General features: G+C 34.3%; 1 protein-coding gene across 2 annotated transcripts; it reads right to left on the bottom strand.

The window, feature by feature from the left end:
- Positions 1 to 1,880: 1,880 nt before the first annotated feature.
- EMB1923 (embryo defective 1923) lies at positions 1,881 to 4,566 on the bottom strand. 2 transcript variants are annotated; one of them, XM_090297198.1, is made up of 3 exons: positions 4,087 to 4,537; positions 3,812 to 3,946; positions 1,881 to 2,840 (listed from the first exon to the last, which is right to left on the bottom strand). In XM_090297198.1, the coding sequence occupies exon 3, from the start codon at positions 2,836 to 2,838 to the stop codon at positions 2,143 to 2,145; it is 696 nt and encodes a 231-aa protein (XP_090153324.1). In that variant the 5' UTR covers positions 2,839 to 2,840; positions 3,812 to 3,946; positions 4,087 to 4,537; the 3' UTR covers positions 1,881 to 2,142. The 2 variants fall into 2 exon arrangements, with proteins under 2 accessions (XP_090153324.1, XP_068485068.1); XM_068628967.2 differs by lacking the exon at positions 3,812 to 3,946 and having other exon boundaries at positions 4,087 to 4,566.
- Between the last annotated feature and the right edge of the window lie 15,076 nt (positions 4,567 to 19,642).

Below are 19,642 nucleotides of genomic sequence, written 5' to 3' on the forward strand. Positions count from 1 at the left end.
ATGAATACTTAAATCATTAATGATATAATGATATGAATAAGTTACTAATATAAGATTAATATCATATATACATTGTTAATTAATTACATCTTTATTACTTCAGTTATTTATAGTTTAATTTTGATGTCAAGGTGTCTTCACACACATACTCGCATGAGTTCAAGTGTTAATGAAAAGATATCTCTCAATTAAGAAAAAAAAAAGTTTAAAACATCTTAATCTTTGTAACGGTCATCTCAACCTTTGTAAGAATATTTTATGTCTACTATTGTATGGGTAAAATTTTCCAAGAACACATAATATGAAAAAAGAAGAAGGAAAAGCTAATGTAAAAGATCCTAGAAGCTTAAGAAAATAATGAAAGTGAAACAATATTACTACTTTGAGATTAAGGAAGAACTTGAAAAAACTTGAGAAAAGAAAAGGAAAAGAAATCAAAGTTATAAGACTTGAAAATATTCAAATACTTTAAAAAAAATTCAAAGAACCTCAAAATGAATATTATAAACTGAACAATGATATAAGGCACCTAGTTAACCCCTACTTGTTCCCATCCCATCACCAGGAGAATAATATATGGATTTAATATCATGTCTTTGCACATACTTTCCTTAAGTATAGGGATCTCCCATTGATATCCCTTTGTTGATAGGATCATGAAAATCCTCCTACTACTTAGTTAGAAGAGTCTTAGTTTGAATAGTTTTGATATTATCTCTAACATTGGTAAATACATAGATATTTATGTGCATTATATAGATATGTATGTTACCAAGAAAGCTATGCACCACACAAAATGTTCTCTTTTTGTTGATTATTTTTTATTTCACACTATTTTAAGAATATATATGTTATGAATCATGCTAGTTCATATAATATAATTGCACATCATTCTTCAATTTATTTTCACCCGAAATTGATTTGACAAATTCAAATTTTTAAACTTATAAGACTTGGTATATTTTTAATTTAATGGATTATATTTTATATATTATATAATCTTTGTGTTTGATAATATTATTTATCTTAACTATATTTTACAAAGTAGAGGTTAAAATACATATTTTTTTTGTGTAACTAAATTTTATTTTTAATACAATATGAAAAAAAATGATGAAATGGATGAAGAGAAAGAAAAGGAAAGCATAAAATATTTTTTATTTTAATCCCTAAATTTAAAAAAGTATTTATTTAGTACTTCAAATAAAAAAAATTGTTTCTAAATAATAAATTTAAGAGACTAAAAACAGTTATAAACTTTAAACATTACATCTTAAATCATAAATTCTAAACCTAAAATAACATATTTTAATTATTTAAATTTAGTATAAAGAAACTAAAATCCATATTTCTTTTAACTTTGAAGGATTTTTTAAACTTAGTGGACTACAAGCACTATTATCCCATTACTAAGATACTTGAAATCATAATTAAACAAAAAATTAAATACTAAAGTATCCCTTCTTTTGTACATTGGAGATATTTATGTCATTATATGCATATATTTTTTATTTTCTTCAACTTTCTATATAAAAAAAGGGGACAAAAATCTTTTACCTCTCTCCTTTCAATTTTTTCTCACTGCCTAACTTAAAAATCATCTCCTACGTTTTTTTTTCTTCCTTTTCTTTCACTTCTTTCTTTTTCTTATTTTGTTTTATATATCAAACAATGCATAAAACATACGAGTTTCTTAAATTATGCATATTAAAGGATCATTGAATAGAAAAATGTTATAAAGAATTAATTGTACTTGACCTAATAATATATATGCCTTGTCAATAATCCAAAATCCTTTCCTAATCCGTCCCTTTTTTTTCTTTCTTGTATTTCATTCCATTAATTCCCTAAAAAATTTCAAACATAAAAATCAATGATGGTAAGACAAAAGATTTAGGCTGCACTGGCCGTAAATCAAAATTGCATGGTACATTCTCTGAAAGTCTGATAAGAAGCTTGTATGCACAGGCACAACACAGGGATTCAATGGTTATTTTAAAGCATGCAAAGAACACTACAATAACTGCATCAAGTAGAACAGAATTACAGCCTCTATCCATCTATATCATACCCTACCTCAACTTTATAGACCACAAAAATTCATTCTTGTTTGGACTGAGATACACTACCAGTTATCAGTAATCATACAATCATCCATGTCAAGTGCCTGTACCCAGCCCACTTAGCAGCAACTCTTAAACCAATAGCTAAAGCTGCAAGAAGAAGTGGAATTGGAAGCCTCATCTCTCTTGTTTCAACTTCTCCAGCTTCTTTCCCTTCTGAAGGCAATTTGGAATATTGATATATGGCTAAGGTCGTGTATGAAATAATTACCAAAACTCTAACCCAAGGCTCCCCAACACCAGCAAGAACGGCTGCAACTGGCATTGCAGCTGAAACATCATCTCTCTTCTTGAGAAATTTTGAAAAGGCATACACCCCAAGCAGAAGGGTCCAGAACAATGGTTCAGAGATATATCCTCTAACGGCAGCATAGCCAATAAGACCAGATACAGTCAAAACATAAGGTTGGCTGTTGATGCAGTTTGGTACAGTAGCTTCACCAATGGCTAAAACAATTGATGATAGCACAATGATGAGGGTAAGGTCTGGTACAGGGGCATTGCCAATAATCCAAGAGTAACAAGCCCGAACTGTGTAAAACAAATCCTCCATGCATCTGATTGAAAACGTGATTGGACTTCCTATGAAATGGTAGACTACAGCAAATGCGTATTTCAAGACATATCCTATAAAACGACCAATTGCGATTGCAGCATTCTTCCAGTTTGACAGTTCAAATAGAACAGCCCTCCAAGCATAGATGAGAAAAGCCATCACTGTACATCACATGGAATCAAATGGTTACATTATCGCATGAAAAAAGAAAACAAGTTGTTAAGAAAAGAAAGCAGTTGGACAAAAGTGTTCTAAATGGAAATTAACACACTAAGTGCATACAAATTTTAACTTAAACATGTAAGGTTAATTTCATATCTGTAAACAACAAAAATGTAGAGTATGGGCATATTCACCGTTTGGTTTGGTTCCCGTTTTTTAAGTTTTAGACATACAGAGAAAAAACTTGATTTGGTTTGGCTGAAATGTGATATCAGATATGAATCAACTAAACCGATCTTCTCCAGTTTGGTTTAACAGTTTTCTTCATATTTTATGACCTTCAAAATGGTTTTAAATTTGACAACCAAAATAAAATAAAATCTAATAACCAGGTAAGATATGATAAACTCTTCAAAATGAATTTATATACACCACGGTGAGCAATAGACCAATAAGGCTACACACATTAAAGACCTTTGGTAAAGAAGTGCACCACAGACCATTCAAGGTAAATTAGTCATGTATTGTTAATGTCATAAACTCATAGTTCAACGTATCCAAAATACACAACACATTGAATCACACGATATCATTATCAAAAGTTCCAAAAGTTACTACATAATGTTACAAATCAATACACCTACATTAAAGATAAGACTCAGCTTGATTCACAAAAGAAGCCGAAAACCAAATATAACCGCAATAAAAAAATGTGATTTTTTCTAGTTTCATCAGATTTCAGATATTTTTGGGATAGATTAGACGGTTTACAACGATTGAGTTTGGTGATTCAGTTTAGTTCAGTTTTGAACACCCTAATGCAAAGGAAAACCCTAAATACACACAAATCACCCACAGAATGCATGACAAATAATAATAACCTCTTCCTATTGATGTTATAAAATCACTACTCCAACAAAATGTATAGAATTACAGCATCACTAAAAAAAAACTAAATTTGGAGCTAAACCTCATCTTGTATGTCAAAGTCCCATCCCTGAATAACTGTGCATGACCAAACGTTTAACCATGACATTAAACGCGAGAACTTCACGAAAATTCATAAAAACGTTAAATTTCCCCAATTCGTACTCGCCCATCAATCCTTAAACCAAAACAAAAACCGAAACATCACTCTTCATTTAAAAAAAAAACATTAACACAATTATTCAGCTGAAAATAAAAAAGTTAAATCTATTAATTTTTGTTTGCCCTTATACAGAGATAGAGGGAAATGAAACTGACCCACAAACCATGGCCACCGAACAGGAGGACTTGGAACTTCTTTGGTGAGGTACCTAAAGCGTTCAGGCATGGTGCTATTCCCTCTCGCCTCTTTCTCTGCTTCATCCAACCCGGTCAAAACGTCGCCATTACTGTCCTTGTCGCTTAGCGCGAAAAGCCTCCCCAGAGTGAAGGTGGGGGATTTGGCGGAAAAGGCGATGGATTTTCGTCTGAATTGGGGCCTGAAGGGTTGGAATTGGGTAGAAGGGATTGAGGGTTTGAAGGAGAGAGTGGGAGACAAGAGGGTTGGGATTGTGGTGGCCATGGCTGTTGGGTTCCTTCGTGTTCGATTAGAGACTACTGATGGTATCGCATTGTGTTGGAATTCAAAGGTGAACGAAAACTTCGATAGGTTGCAGTGGAAGATAAACCTCACTCACTCACCCTATTTGCCTTTTCTTGTGACTTTCATGGAGACAAAACTACTAGTATTAATTAATTTATTTGTTGAAATTGTATCTCTAAATTGAGAGAGTATATTATAAAATTATTGGTTTAAAATTATAATCAAATTATGTATATAGATGAAATATCTTTTCTTCATATCATATGCACTATCTATTTTCATTTTTAGTATATTAACAAATATGATCATTCCTCCTCATATAATATACTTTTTATATAATAAGTACTTTCTATTTTCATTTTTTAGTAGACTTGAAAGAATTTGAGTGGTTTTAATATTTTTAAATTTACTCACATATATTAACTCTATAATCAAATACATGCGTGGAAATTATCATATAAAATTAAAAAAAATTCTGCTTTTAATATAATATATAATTTTATTTAAATTTTACTCGTAGTGAAATACATGTCTCGAGATTGTGAAAAAAATAATGACTTTTTAAATGTATAAAGAAGAGGAATATCTTCTATCAACAATTTTGAGTTTGATTTAAAAGAAAAAGATCTTTAAAAAGTCAAATATATCTAATAATATTTTGGTATTTAAAAAAAATCTAATTTAAATAATAGAAGAAGTGATTTGATAAATTGTTTAAGTATGAGATCACTTTAACTAAGCATTAAATTAACTAATCAACATTTTTTTATTAGTAAAACCTAAATATATGATATTTATAATTATTTAATATTTACCTAATCATTATTTAATATTCTCATGTGATATTTTTATACTATTGTAATTTTTTCTAGAAATAAGTTACGAAATTAAGACTAAAGAAAATTTTATATGAATTTTTTAGATTATTTAAAGATGTTTTAGCAATTTAAAACGAGAACGAATATGAAGCCAAAAATAGATATTGGGACGGGTATAGGGACAAGGACGAGCTAGTTACTACATACACATCCCTGTTTCCGTACCCAATTTAAAAAATTGGATATTATTCATATTCATACTTATACTTAGTTAATATGGAGATCTACTCTAAAAATCAGGACAACAATACACGTAAAGACGAGTTTATTTGGCATCCTTACCTTTTAAATTTTTTTATCTTCTTTTGATTGAACTCCTTGATTATTTCCTAGCCATTCATTAGTTTTTACTTTGTTGAGAAGTTCTATATTAAATTTTGTCCACCATTCAATCTTGATCTATCTTGATAATACCTTTAAATTAACATTTTTATATAGTTGGGTGTATACATAATCCCATGCTACAATCCATGAAATTGACTAAGAAGCCACACAAAAGAGATTAGTCAATGTCTTAATGCAAATGTTGAATTTTGTTCAAAATAGTTGTAAATATCCTGTACAATGACAAAAAATATTGAAGATAAAGGTCCAAAGTCTACAAGCCACTTCATAAACCTTTTTGGGAATTTTAACGATATTCGTATTCTAAACAAGATAAACCATGAATGATTTTTATGTTTAGACAAAAAAAATATAGGACCAATCATAATATATAAAGGCTAAAGGTTCTTGAGAAAGATCTTGTGGTATACCATGGATGGTTCCAATCTTAGCATATATTTTGATTTTTCAGAACTGTATGTTTCCATTACTGTCTTTGTTGTGGGACACTTCTACAAAATCAATGTCTACTAAAATGAATTCATAAAAAAGTTTGGGTTTGTTGGGATGTGTTGGGATGTAATGAAAGGATTGAAGGAATAAGAAAGAAACTAATTGCTTTGGGTTATTTTTATCCCGAGATTTTTCTAAGGTAAGTATATGAATGAGTTGTACTTCGTTCTTCTTCAGGTGCTTGTGTAATAAAATCTTTTGGTCATATCAAAGGATCATAATATTGTAAAGGAACAAACTTATTGGTATTGGAAACTATGTAGAGGGTTTAGGTTGTTTAACAATATTGGCAAGAGTTGTGGGTATTTTTGTTGGAGTTTCTAGGTTAATGGGATGGTAACTATATTGAAGTTGATGATTCTTTAGGTTGAAGGTTCACTTGGCTTCAAAAGGGAGAGAGGGATTGAATGGAGCCTAAACTCACTTTGTGGAGTATCACCAATTAAAATCAATGACTAAACACGAGTAGGGAGAGAGAGGTAAACAGAGATTTATACTAATTCACTCAACAACAAGGGTTACATCTAGTCCCCTCGAGCAACCCAATCAAGAGCCTTTCATTCAGTATTCTTCACCTCTCCAAGTATACAAGTATTCTTCCGGGGTTCTGAAGAACTACCGTAACTCTTGAAATAACAGAGGAATTGGCAAAGACAACGCAAGCAATAATGAAGGGGTTGGTGTTCCTTGGTGAGACAGAGAATCTGCAACTACATTTTGTTTTCCTGGTCGGTATAAAATTTGAAAATCATACCTTAATAGTTTTGCTTGTTGTTCTAGTGTTTGAATTATCTGTGAAAGTAATGTATGCAAGTTTTTCTGATATGTGAATATTTTGAAGTGTTGGCCTAATAAGTACGGACGCCATTTTTTTACTGCCTCTGTTATTGCGTACATTTCTCTCACATACACATATCATGCTTGGAGTCGTGGACACATCTTCATGCTAAAGAACAAAAGTGGTTGGTTCTTCTGGCTAAGCACTGCCCCACGACCACTGAAGATGCATTTATCTTCACTACAAATGGCTGACTGAAATTTAAGAGGTGTAGTTTAGGAACATTTGCAATTTGTAATTTTAATTTGGTGAAAGCCTAATGAGCTATCAAAAGCCACATAAATTTCTAGTTATGTAATAAGTCAATGAGAAGAGCAACGAGAGTGACGCAGTGACAAACAATTTTCTTGTAAAACCTGGTGAAACCGAGAAGGCCCCTTAGTTTCATGAGTGATTGTGGCTGAGGCCACTTATGTATGACAATGACTTTTTTTTTTTGTCAGGGACAACTCCATTACGAGAAATGATATGACCTAAGTAGTTAACTTGAGTAGTTACAAAACCGCACTTAGCTAACTTCACAAAGAATTTCTTAGTATCTAAAAGATCCAGAATAATCTATAAGTCAGCAATATGATCCTGCAATGTAAGACTTTAAATTAAAATATCATAAAAAAAATACTAGGACAAATTGTCTTAAATAGGGTTGAAGAAGTCATTCATAGTTGCTTGAAATGTAGATGGCGCATTAGTCAAGCTGAATGGAATGACTAAAAATTCATAATTCCCATTAGTGGTATGAAAAACTGTCTTATGAGTGTTTATTGGGATGACTCGAATTTGGTGATACCCTAAGTATAAATCGATTTTAGTGAAAATTGTAGTTAAGCCTAGTTCATCAACCAATTCATTGATGGTTGACATTGAGAAGCGATCACGGATAATGGTTAAGACTTTATAGTCAACACAAAAATTCCAGGTACCGTCTTTCTTTTTTATAAGGAGGACAGGGGAGGAAAAAATGTTGTTGTTGGGTTTAATGAAACCATCTTCCAACATTTCATTAATGAGGTTAGTGATAGTTTCCTTGTGGGGGTGTGGATAGCGATACGATTTAACATTAATCGGTGGGGTGTCTGGGAGGAGGGGTATGTGATGGTCATGAGGCCTTGATGGGGGTAACCCATGGTGATGGAGGAGGGCCCAAGCTCACCACACGATGAAAGCCAAGCCTCCAAGACTAGACGGTCTAGCCTATAATGAGGAGCGTCTAGACTCAAAAAGGAGCGTCTAGCCCATGAAGAGGAGCGTCTAGGCCATGATGAGGAGCGGCTACATAAGGAGCGTCTAGGCCATGATGAGGATTCCTTCTAGACCGTCTAGCTTCACATAGACATGGGTCAAAGCTACGGTTTTGGGAAGAGAAGACCTTTGTAATTGTTACATAAAGGCCCATTAGGGGTGCTTAGTAATTAGAGTAGTGTAGAAAGCATATTTGTGTGAAACATTCTAGAAAGACCATGGAGGGGGTGAGCATAAAAACTAGACACACCCCTCCCCATGTGCACCCATGTGCCATGTGCACCCATGTGCTTCACATTTACATTTCATTTGGCTAGCATTAGGGTTGCATTATGGTCCTCCTTAGCCTATAAAAGGAGGAGCCTACACCTTGTATTTTCAAGTTTATTGTGAGTAAAGTTATGCTGCTCATTTGTGCTCAACTTTGCTTCTCCCTAGAATCCTAGGCTCTAAACTTCAATTCTTTCACCTTCTCCCTTGAGCTGGCCGAACCACTCAAACACCATACTCATCATGCACCTACAAGGCCAACACAACTCCTAGGAGGGTCTTGATCATCTCACCCATTGCTTCCGCACCTTATTTTCTACTTTGATGGAGGAGGGCCCAAGCTCACCACACGATGAAAGCCAAGCCTCCAAGACTAGACGGTCTAGCCTATAATGAGGAGCGTCTAGACTCAAAAAGGAGCGTCTAGCCCATGAAGAGGAGCGTCTAGGCCATGATGAGGAGCGGCTACATAAGGAGCGTCTAGGCCATGATGAGGATTCCTTCTAGACCGTCTAGCTTCACATACACATGGGTCAAAGCTACGGTTTTGGGAAGAGAAGACCTTTGTAATTGTTACATAAAGGCCCATTAGGGGTGCTTAGTAATTAGAGTAGTGTAGAAAGCATATTTGTGTGAAACATTCTAGAAAGACCATGGAGAGGGTGAGCATAAAAACTAGACACACCCCTCCCCATGTGCACCCATGTGCCATGTGCACCCATGTGCTTCACATTTACATTTCATTTGGCTAGCATTAGGGTTGCATTATGGTCCTCCTTAGCCTATAAAAGGAGGAGCCTACACCTTGTATTTTCAAGTTTAATTGAGTAAGGTTATGCTGCCATTTTTGTGCACAAGCTTTACTTCTCCTAGAAATCTAGGCTCTAAACTTCAATCCTTTCACCTTCTCCCTTGAGCTGGCCGAACCACTCAAACACCATACTCATCATGCACCTACAAGGCCAACACAACTCCTAGGAGGGTCTTGATCATCTCACCCATTACTTCCGCACCTTATTTTCTACTTTGATTCAAGAAGAACACATGAAAATGCCATCATTTGGTATCATGAGCTTTTGGTTCTTCAAGATGAGTAGCTTGGTCTTTTAATTTCAGTTCTTCTTTTTTTCATCTTTGTCATTTCAATTCCTTACTTGTCTTGCTGTTTTTATATTTTAAATTGTTCTTGGTGTGCTTATGGAAGATCCAACCAAAGCACAATTGTTCAATTGATCTTGAACAAATTCTGTGCAGCTTGTGATAGGATTCCTTACACCATTGTGTGGCTGTTTTTCTTTTAGGAAATTGAGTCCTTATTGCTTTCTTATAATTGCTTCATTTTATGCTTTGAGTCTTTATTTTCTGAATCTATAAATGTTGTGTCAAGTCATGTGAATCCATATTTGTCAACAATTCTTAGTAGTCCTATTATTGGCTTGATTGTTTCTTGCTTGTGGGTCTCTTTATATTGCTTTAATCTGCTGTTATTTTGATCCTTTGGTGCTTTTTATTTTTAGTTTGAGTTCATAATTGTGTCTTAGTTCTTACACAATTTCCATTCTTACATTTCCATTGTGTTAATTTTGGCTATCTTGCTGTTTTCTTCCAGTTTTCCAGATTTCCCCTGTATCATCTCTCTGTTCTGGGCTGTTTTGTTTAACAAAATATTTCCACCCATAGGAAAATTCTGATTTTCTGGAAAATGCAAGTTTAAAGTGTTATAGAAAAGACAAAAAAAGAATGAGGTCAAAAGAAGCAACAGAAAAAAAATGATAAATCTTACAAAATCAGAGTGCAAATCTTGAGCGCTCCAGCTGGCCTAACTGCACACCAAATTTGCAAAAATTATTAAAAAAAAATGGTGCATGCGTTTTAGGTGATTCCAAAGCCAAAATTTAGATAAGATCCTGAATTTTCTTGCATCCAAATTTCAGAAACAAATTTTACAATTACAGCTCAGCATAAATCGGGGAACAAACACGTTTTCTGGCCCACAACATTTTCCAGTGGTGCTGTTTTTTTTATTTGGTCATCTAATCTAGTGCTTTTCTTTAGGAATTCCTTTTGTGTGCCAACTTTTATTGAGTACCTTTAATTGTTTGCTTTAATTTCTTGAATCTCTTTCTAAGTTGTCATATTATAAATCCTTTTGGTAGTACTGTTTTCTTTCAATTAAATTTGTTTCTTGCTTTTGTTCCTTGACCTCTCCTTTTGGGTGCTGGAATTTAATTTCTCCCTTGGTGCTTATGTGCATGGAATTTGACTTGGTTTAAGGTTTAGCCCTTGTGAATAGGTGCTGGAAATTGGAGAATTAAAGCCAACATTCTAAGGAGGAGACAAAGCCAAAGCCGAAACAAGCTTTCTTGAAACAAACACTACAAACACTTAGGAGATCAACAATCAAGACAACAAAGAAGTGCACTAACCAAAAGGAGGAACAACAAAAAGAGTTTTCTCTTATTTCCTTTGCAACTTGGTTTATTGTTAATTACCTCTTAATTACGCTTTAGACGGTGAGTGTGTCTTCAAGGGCTCAAAGTGTCCAAGAAGCCTCACCTAGGGCCGAATAGTATAACATTCTTGTTTAGTAATTGTTACTTGTTTGTAATTGTTTTTCTATTGCTTTAGTAGTGACGTTTGCATGGTTAGTTTTGATTAAATTTGAACCGTCTAGCTTTGTTGATTAGTTAGCATGCATTGTTTTTCTTGCATTAAAATCTGATTTCTCAACTTAATTGTGTTTCAAGTGGTTTACTAAGAGAAAGCTTTGTGTGAAGACATTGAGGGATAGTTTTTGGCTAAGGCAAAGGCTTGGTATTTAAGTAGTCCACTGTGACTCACCTCCCTTACCTGGAAGACTACCTTCTTTGACTTCCCTAAATTTTTCTCAAGGTAAAATACTTCTACACACAAAGCTTTAGTCATGTCTTCTCACTCCTCTAAATCTCTTAAAAGTGAGGTGAAATCCTTGAAATCTCTTTTGAAACAACTTACTAAGGATATTCAATCAATTTCATCTAAACAATTGGAGAATGAGATCAAAACTAATGAATTGACTAAAGCAAAGAATGAGAAGTCTCAATTTTCAAAAAAATTACATTCTCATGCATCTAGCTCTAAACATCATGATTATCTTGGGGAAGAAAATCTTAGGAAAAATGAATATCATCAACAATTCCCTAGGAGAGCTAGGAAAGAGAGACAAGAAAACCTAACCAAGCATATCTCTCACACTCAAGCTAGAGAAATTCCATGTTTAGAATACCTTGGCAATGATCAATTAGCATCTCAATGTTTCAATGAAAGATCTATGATCTTAAGGGACAAAGATGAGAATAGTAGCCAAGAAAAAGAAGCTAGTGAGAGTGAAGAAAATGTAAAAATAGAAAAGCAAGAGAAAACCCTTGGGAAACAAAAGGCGTGGGAGAAGAGTGTTCCTTCCCACAAGGTCATTCAACAAGAAGGAAAAGTTGAAAATACATTTGAAAATATACCTCTTGTTGAACAACCTAGCCTTACCTTTTGTAAAGGAACACTTGCAAGTCTAGAAAAAAAAGAAGAATCCTTAAAAAAGGCTTGCATAGATAAAAATATAGTAGATTATTTTACATACATGCCAAGATATCACCAAGTGAAGGTCAAGTCATCTATAGGCATCTACAAAGACAATTTTTTATGTGAAGTAGTGCCTAAAGAAACTTGTCATGTCTTATGGAGTCAACCTTTGCAACGAATTGAAATTTCCATGAACAAAGGTTGTATCAACGAGAATACCTTCACACATAAAAGAGAAATTCTTCATGAAGGAGAACTCATGGGTCAAATTAGAGTTGATAAAACTCTAGAGCTTTTAAAAGGAAAATTATTGTCACCCATGAGAAAAGATGTTCAAAGACATTACCCTAGATACATTCCGTGTTTTAAAAATACATCTAAGGCGATGTTTCATGAACTCTATACTCCTTCACCTTTTGTAAATGATCCTTGGGAAGACATAAACCTAAATTTCATATTAAAGCTTCCTAGGACAACAAAAGGTCTTGATTCTTTCTTCATGGAAGTGGATAAACTCTTCTTAAGAAAAGTGACAAGCCTCCATGATTTATTTTCAAAAATAAGGGATAGAGCTCCAAAATTTGAAAACATAGCTCTCCCTTCTATGCTTCACGAAATCATGAAGGACACCCACAATTCTTGGGATAAGAATCCTTTTCCTTTTATGCATGCATACAATGGAGTAGTCCACAAGATTACTCATATCTCTCCATTTGAAGTTGTATGTGAACATAGTCCTCTTGTCTTTTTAAAGTTGTCACCATTTCCTAAAGGGATTATGCCTAAGGAAAAAGTAACTACTTTTGGAAATTTTAGAAAACATAAGAGGATTAGAAGGCACCTACAACCATCAAAAGGGAAGCATTGTGAGAAGTTGACCAAAACAAGAGAAAAACAAAGATGGCAACTTCACACAATTAATTGTTCTCCAAATACTCACTCCAACTCCTTTGCTTTGTTTCAAGATTCTCATAGGTTGATATTTGTTCCGGGAGGACACACCTTGACGAAGCAAGAGGCTGCTATCCGAGATCAAGTTAGCAAATCTGAGGATAGATCTTTTCCCGAAGGAGGAGATGATGGACACCATCCAGCCACAACAAGCCCCCTCAAAAGCAAAAGCTTTGGATTTGAGGACAAATCCTTTTCAAAAGGGAGGGGATGATGGAGGAGGGCCCAAGCTCACCACACGATGAAAGCCAAGCCTCCAAGACTAGACGGTCTAGCCTATAATGAGGAGCGTCTAGACTCAAAAAGGAGCGTCTAGCCCATGAAGAGGAGCGTCTAGGCCATGATGAGGAGCGGCTACATAAGGAGCGTCTAGGCCATGATGAGGATTCCTTCTAGACCGTCTAGCTTCACATACACATGGGTCAAAGCTACGGTTTTGGGAAGAGAAGACCTTTGTAATTGTTACATAAAGGCCCATTAGGGGTGCTTAGTAATTAGAGTAGTGTAGAAAGCATATTTGTGTGAAACATTCTAGAACGACCATGGAGGGGGTGAGCATAAAAACTAGACACACCCCTCCCCATGTGCACCCATGTGCCATGTGCACCCATGTGCTTCACATTTACATTTCATTTGGCTAGCATTAGGGTTGCATTATGGTCCTCCTTAGCCTATAAAAGGAGGAGCCTACTGATAAGTGTCTAATTTCAGTAATATTTCATATTAAAATATAGGCACTTATGAGGATTTATTGCTAATTTACATATAAAATAATCCCTAATTTATGAATTTATACCTTTTTACATTTTTTATGATCTTTATTTGAATAAGAGTATTTTATTCCCAAATTTGGTGTTAATTGCAGATTTCTAAGGAAGATTGGAGATTTGGATTAAAGATGAATGATTTGAGCCAAAAAGATAAAGATAGAAGGTCCCAGAATGGAAAAAGATGCAAAGAAAGATTGGGCTTTTTTTATGTTTTATCATTTAGCCCATTAGCGCGACACAATAAACGACCTAACCCTAGAAAACTAGGATAAATAGAGGGCTAGAGGCTCAACCTTAGGGTGCGAGATTGAGAGGAAAACACCATAGAGTGAATTGTAACCCAATTGGGAGAATGGAAGGTGATAGAAGTATGCGTGGCTAATTCTACCCCTTTGGGATTGGGAGTAATCTGCTCAAACTCTTATGTATTGAGGTGATATTTTATATATTAATATTCAGTTCTTGATTGATTATTGGTATTGTTGTTTTACTTTTAATTTTCCGTGACAAATTGAGAATCTTAAATCTGACCGGGAGGTATTTTTAGGGTTCGGACCTAAACAACAATACTTAACATATTTGAGTGCTAGGAATAGACTTGAAATGTTAATTGCTATTAAACGTCTGAGCTTCGTTCTAAGTTGTTCTTATAATTATGCGAGGGATCGATAGTTAGGGAACATTCTTAAGGATTTTATATGCGAGGAATCGATATAAATGATTTTTATACGGGCATCAATTTCAATTAAAAAACTTAATATTGACATGTTAATCAAAATACATGAGAGTGAGAGAGATGAAACCTAATCCCTATTTTTCCAATTGAAACAATTAATTCTTTGTTGTCTGTTTTCTTATTGATCATCGCCAACACAACCACTCTCAATACACTTTTAATTGTTTTGTTCTATATTTAGCGATTATTGTACTTGATAATTCACTGTTCCTTGTGGGATCGATATCCGTCCTTAGGGACAATTATTACTTCTGACAAACGCGGTGCACTTGCCGTAAAAAGTCATCACCTACACCTTGTATTTTCAAGTTTAATTGAGTAAGGTTATGCTGCCATTTTTGTGCACAAGCTTTACTTCTCCTAGAAATCTAGGCTCTAAACTTCAATCCTTTCACCTTCTCCCTTGAGCTGGCCGAACCACTCAAACACCATACTCATCATGCACCTACAAGGCCAACACAACTCCTAGGAGGGTCTTGATCATCTCACCCATTGCTTCCGCACCTTATTTTCTACTTTGATTCAAGAAGAACACATGAAAATGCCATCACATGGGGTATTTGAAAATCTGTGATGTTATAAGAGAATGACTCTGATGGGAAAAGGTAAGGAATACAAATGAAGAAGACGGGGTTTGTTGGTTACTTTCTAATGGGGGCTTGGGGATGATGATGGGCTATCAATTGATAGTAGGTGAAGGGAAGCAATGAACTTAGTAGAGAGATATTGACAAAACTAGTGGTAGGATGTTTGGGTGGGTTTGGTTGTAGTTGTAGCTTGTAGAGTGATAGGTCGGTTTTTGTGGTTGAAGGCGATGTTAGGGATGGAGAAATCTGTCTTATTAGGTCCTAGGGTACACAACCCTTCAATACCCAACATTACATTAGCTCTTTCGATGGGTAACAAGAAAAAATGAATGGTAAAAGTTGAAGTTTGTAGTGAAATGTCAACTGATGGACATATGCATTGGCAATGGATAAAGGTGCCATTGCCAACCATCACTGATAGGGATTGACTAAGTTTAATGGGTAGGTGGAGGTGGTGAGCAATATGGGGTTATAATATATTATGGGAGTTGTCATAGTTAATAAGAATAATTATCGGAAGGTTGTGAATTATTCCAGTGAATTTCAGGGTTTGGAGAGATGTATTACCGTATAGGGTAAGTGGTGATAAATGAAAATGTATGGTAACCGGGAACTCGATAGTGGGGGATGGTTCCTCCAAAGGTTCCAAGGGTGGTTCTGGATCATCCAAAAGTAATAGGAACCGAGAATGTGAGCATTTGTGTCCTGGGATAAACTTTTCATCGCAAATATAACATAAACTTAGTGTGATGCTCTTGTAGTTGAGTTGGTGTGAGGCGTTTAATGGGTAGGGGATTCTGTGGGTGGTAGGTTGGATTGGTTCTTGTGGTTGATGATTGGAAAGAATTATTGGTGGGGTTGGAGTTGTGAGGTTGAAAGTGCGTGGGACTCTGGTTTTGAAATCAGGATGTTTATCTTCAATTATTTTGGCGAGGCTGATGACTTGGGATATTGAGTACGGGTTAAGAATGGACAATTCTTTGCGAATATTTGGGTAAAGACCTTAAGATGAAGCAGTTCATAATAACATCTGGGATGAGACCCACCATGCAGTTACAGAGTTTTTCAAAATGTGATTAATATTCTGTTATCGTGGTGAGCTGTTGTAGTTTGAAGAGTGATGTTTGATGGTTGGTGTATGTTGAAAGCCCAAATTTGGAGTTCAAGGATGCGAGTGAAGGATACCCAATCTATGACAATGTTTTTCTGGTGCAACCATTTAAACAAGTTGAGTGTTTTGCCCTTCATGTGAAAAGTGTCCATAGATATCAGTTAATCAATGAGAATATGATAAAATGAGAAGTATTGTTCGACTTGAAATAACCATTTGAAGGGATCTAAGCCCTCAAAAGAAGGCCAATTGCAACTTAGGTGGTTTAATATGGGGAAATGATGGTTGTTGGTATTAGTGATGTTTGTTAGGGTTAAGAATGGTCTGTGAATGGGTAGGGAAGGGCGTTGTAGTTGTGGGTGTTGGGATAAAAGGGATTTCTTCGTTCGGGAAAAATGGTGAGGGTGGACTGGATGGAGTTGTTTCTAGCTTCCATGGTGGTTTGACCGTTCTAGTTTTCAACCAGTTGGAATTTAATTGCCGAGAGACATTTCTGGATGGAATTCAGTGTGTCCTCTAGATTTTTTGTTTGGAATTTGGGAGACATGGTAAGGGCAAAAGAAAACACCAATGATAAGTTTTTGCCACAATCAGACTAAAACCTAAAAGCTAAGGAAGATAACATTATAGGGTAACAAAATTCTTATATCCTATTCATTAAAGGTAACAATACTGAAATAGGGTTTGAAAGAGTCATAATGAGCTTTATCTTTGTACACAACATTACATTAAAAATTAAAAATTGAAAACAATTAAATCAAACAATCACATAGGCCATTAAACTAGGACGTCTGTCATTCATTTAGACTTATTAATATGACGTTTTGGCTTATTGGTAGATCGTGTATTTAGGAGCTGTTACTGAACCTTGGCTTGCACACATAGCACTTTAAAAGAAAGAGAAGCCTAAGGTCTAAAGGGGTTATTCACCAACCTTTAATGCATGGAATGTTATAATGAAACTCCTATTTTGATTGATGAACATCCAAAATATTTATGCTATTTCACCTAAAATTATTTCTGTTTTCTTACTTGTTAACAAAGACAAGTAGAATTTAAGTTGGATTATTGGCTATAATAAAATATAAGTTACCTTAGGCTGATGATTTTAAAGTTAATTGTTCAATTATTTTTATATATTTAAATATATAATACTTGTATTAAGTAAAAAGATTGAAAATATCAAAAGCACAGACTGCACAACCAATGAATGAAAGTTTGAAGAATGTTGGAGCCAACATATGCACATGTTGGAAACAATTTTGGCGACGAGGGAAGATGTTGAACGGGCAATTATTCAGTAACAATTTTGGTGATGACAACCTTAATTATTCTTTAAACAGAAACTTAATTAGGTGCACTACATGGGAACTTTTGGTTAATCAAAAATCAAGTTTCTATGCCAACCTCTAATGCATCAATTATTAGAATTAACTCCAACTTTAATTAATGAACAACACCCGAAGCAGTTATGACACTTAAATTTATCCTGCTAATGGATGTAAGAGTGTCAATTACCGTATATTCAATATATATATATATATATATATATGATTAACTAGGAAGATAAGATTCATGCAGTAAAAAGAAAAAGAAATTTGCTACATGAAAAAACAAGTTGAAAAAAGAATATTAATAAATATATCAAGCAAAATTTTAAGGTAATGTAAAATAAGAGATAATGTAAAGTTTGTAAACAAAATTACGGTGAAACTACTTTCAAAATAAAAGTCTTCGAGATTCATCTCAAGTGTTTAAGAGTTTCAATGAAATGATTGATAATAATTTCTCTCATAACATGTTAATAAATAAAATTTTAACATTTTTATTTAATCTTATTTAATGTTTATATTTATACAAATCTCAATAATGTTTTATATAAAATTAAAAAAAGGTGTGGACGATAAAAAAAATATATTTAACATGAAAGACTTACGGTTGCGGTACGTTTTTTTATATTAACATTTAATTACTGTTAATATAATTTAATAAATATGTATAACGGATGAAGCTATTCATGCTGCTACACGAGTTATTTACAAGTTAAAACTAAAAATAAAAATCCAAAAACATGTTGTCATGAAATTTATAAAATATAATTTTCAAAAATAAATTTCATAAAATATTAAGAATATATTAAATTTCTCTAGGTAAATTTAGTATTATGTTCAAAATATTACCTATATCAGTAGGTAAATTCATAATTATCTTCAAATTATCACTCACAAATCCACAAATTTTACACAAATATTTTTTATTTTATCATAAATTTATATGTATTTACTATTTAATATATAATAATAATAAAAATAACAAAGTATGAAAGTCTCTGTGTTTTCTATAAGTAATTCTCTTATTTTAAGTGAAAATCATATATTTTCAAATAAACATATGCCTTAAAATACGAGACATACATTTTAATAATATTTAACAGTATAAAGTTAATTTTATTATTATCTATACCTATACATAATTTTTTTTGATTATAATTGTTTTTATTACACAAATATTTTTTTATTTTATTATAAATTTATATGTATTTATTATTTAATGTACTACCAGATGGCCGAGAAGTCACTAGCCGACAAGGTTAACAACCAAATACGTAATTAGACGAGAATAAACTAGGTTAAGTGCAAAACATGATTATGGTGCAATTGGGCCTCCAACTGGACTCAAAAGTAGGCTCATAACAGTCAGAGCCCATCCATAGTAGTATAGATAGAGGAAGAGGCACAACACTCGAGGTAACTATTCACTCCCTATTCCTTTGATACTTAACTCTCGAACTGACTTGATCGTCGAAGTGTCTTCGCAGGCACACCCCCCATCGTGTTCAAATTAAAGCCCAACTGAGAGACCGGAAAGACGAGAAGACTGCAACAAGAAGAAGTGTTTTGCAAGGTTCTAGCTTTGTATGAACATTCTGGCACCCACCGTGGGGCCAAAAGGAAACCCGCGAAATATCCACATGGTAACTACGAGAAACATGACGGGCAACGACAAGAATGCGCAAGAGGAAACTAGTCACCCAGATCCTATGACACTAATCTTTAAGATACAGAAGGAGATGGAATTGTTAAAAAAGAAAAGCAAAGAAAAGATTAGAGGAATAAAGCGAAGGAGTGAAGAAGAGATGGAAGCTTTGAGAAAGGAGAATGCCCGAATGAAACAAAGGCTCGCTGAGAAGTTAGACATCCCGGAAGCAGTGGGTGACATCCCCCCGGGTGATAACGCGAACACGGATGTACATGAGGTTGGGAGTTCATATCAAGAAAATATCAGGCCGACCTCAACTAACGCATTAGGAACGGCTCCCCGAAGAAACCCCTTTGTCGAAACCATCCTTGAAGTTCCTTTTCCGGGAACTTGGAACAATCCAACGTTGGATAAATATGATGGAACCACGAACCTAGATGAACATGTGAACGCGTACCTGACCCAGGTTGGCTTGCA

Source organism: Phaseolus vulgaris, chromosome 11 (assembly GCF_051622355.1).
Source record: "Phaseolus vulgaris cultivar YP4 chromosome 11, ASM5162235v1, whole genome shotgun sequence".
In the NCBI taxonomy this organism is placed as follows: domain Eukaryota; kingdom Viridiplantae; phylum Streptophyta; class Magnoliopsida; order Fabales; family Fabaceae; genus Phaseolus; species Phaseolus vulgaris.

Excerpts from the sequence above, each read along its gene's own strand:
- EMB1923 (XM_068628967.2), bottom strand. The coding sequence starts at position 4,390 with ATGGCCACCACAATCCCAACCCTCTTGTCTCCCACTCTCTCCTTCAAA. Across the intron at positions 2,841-4,086 it reads TCGGTGGCCATGGTTTGTGG|TGATGGCTTTTCTCATCTAT; the intron begins GTCAGTTTCATT and ends TGTGATGTACAG.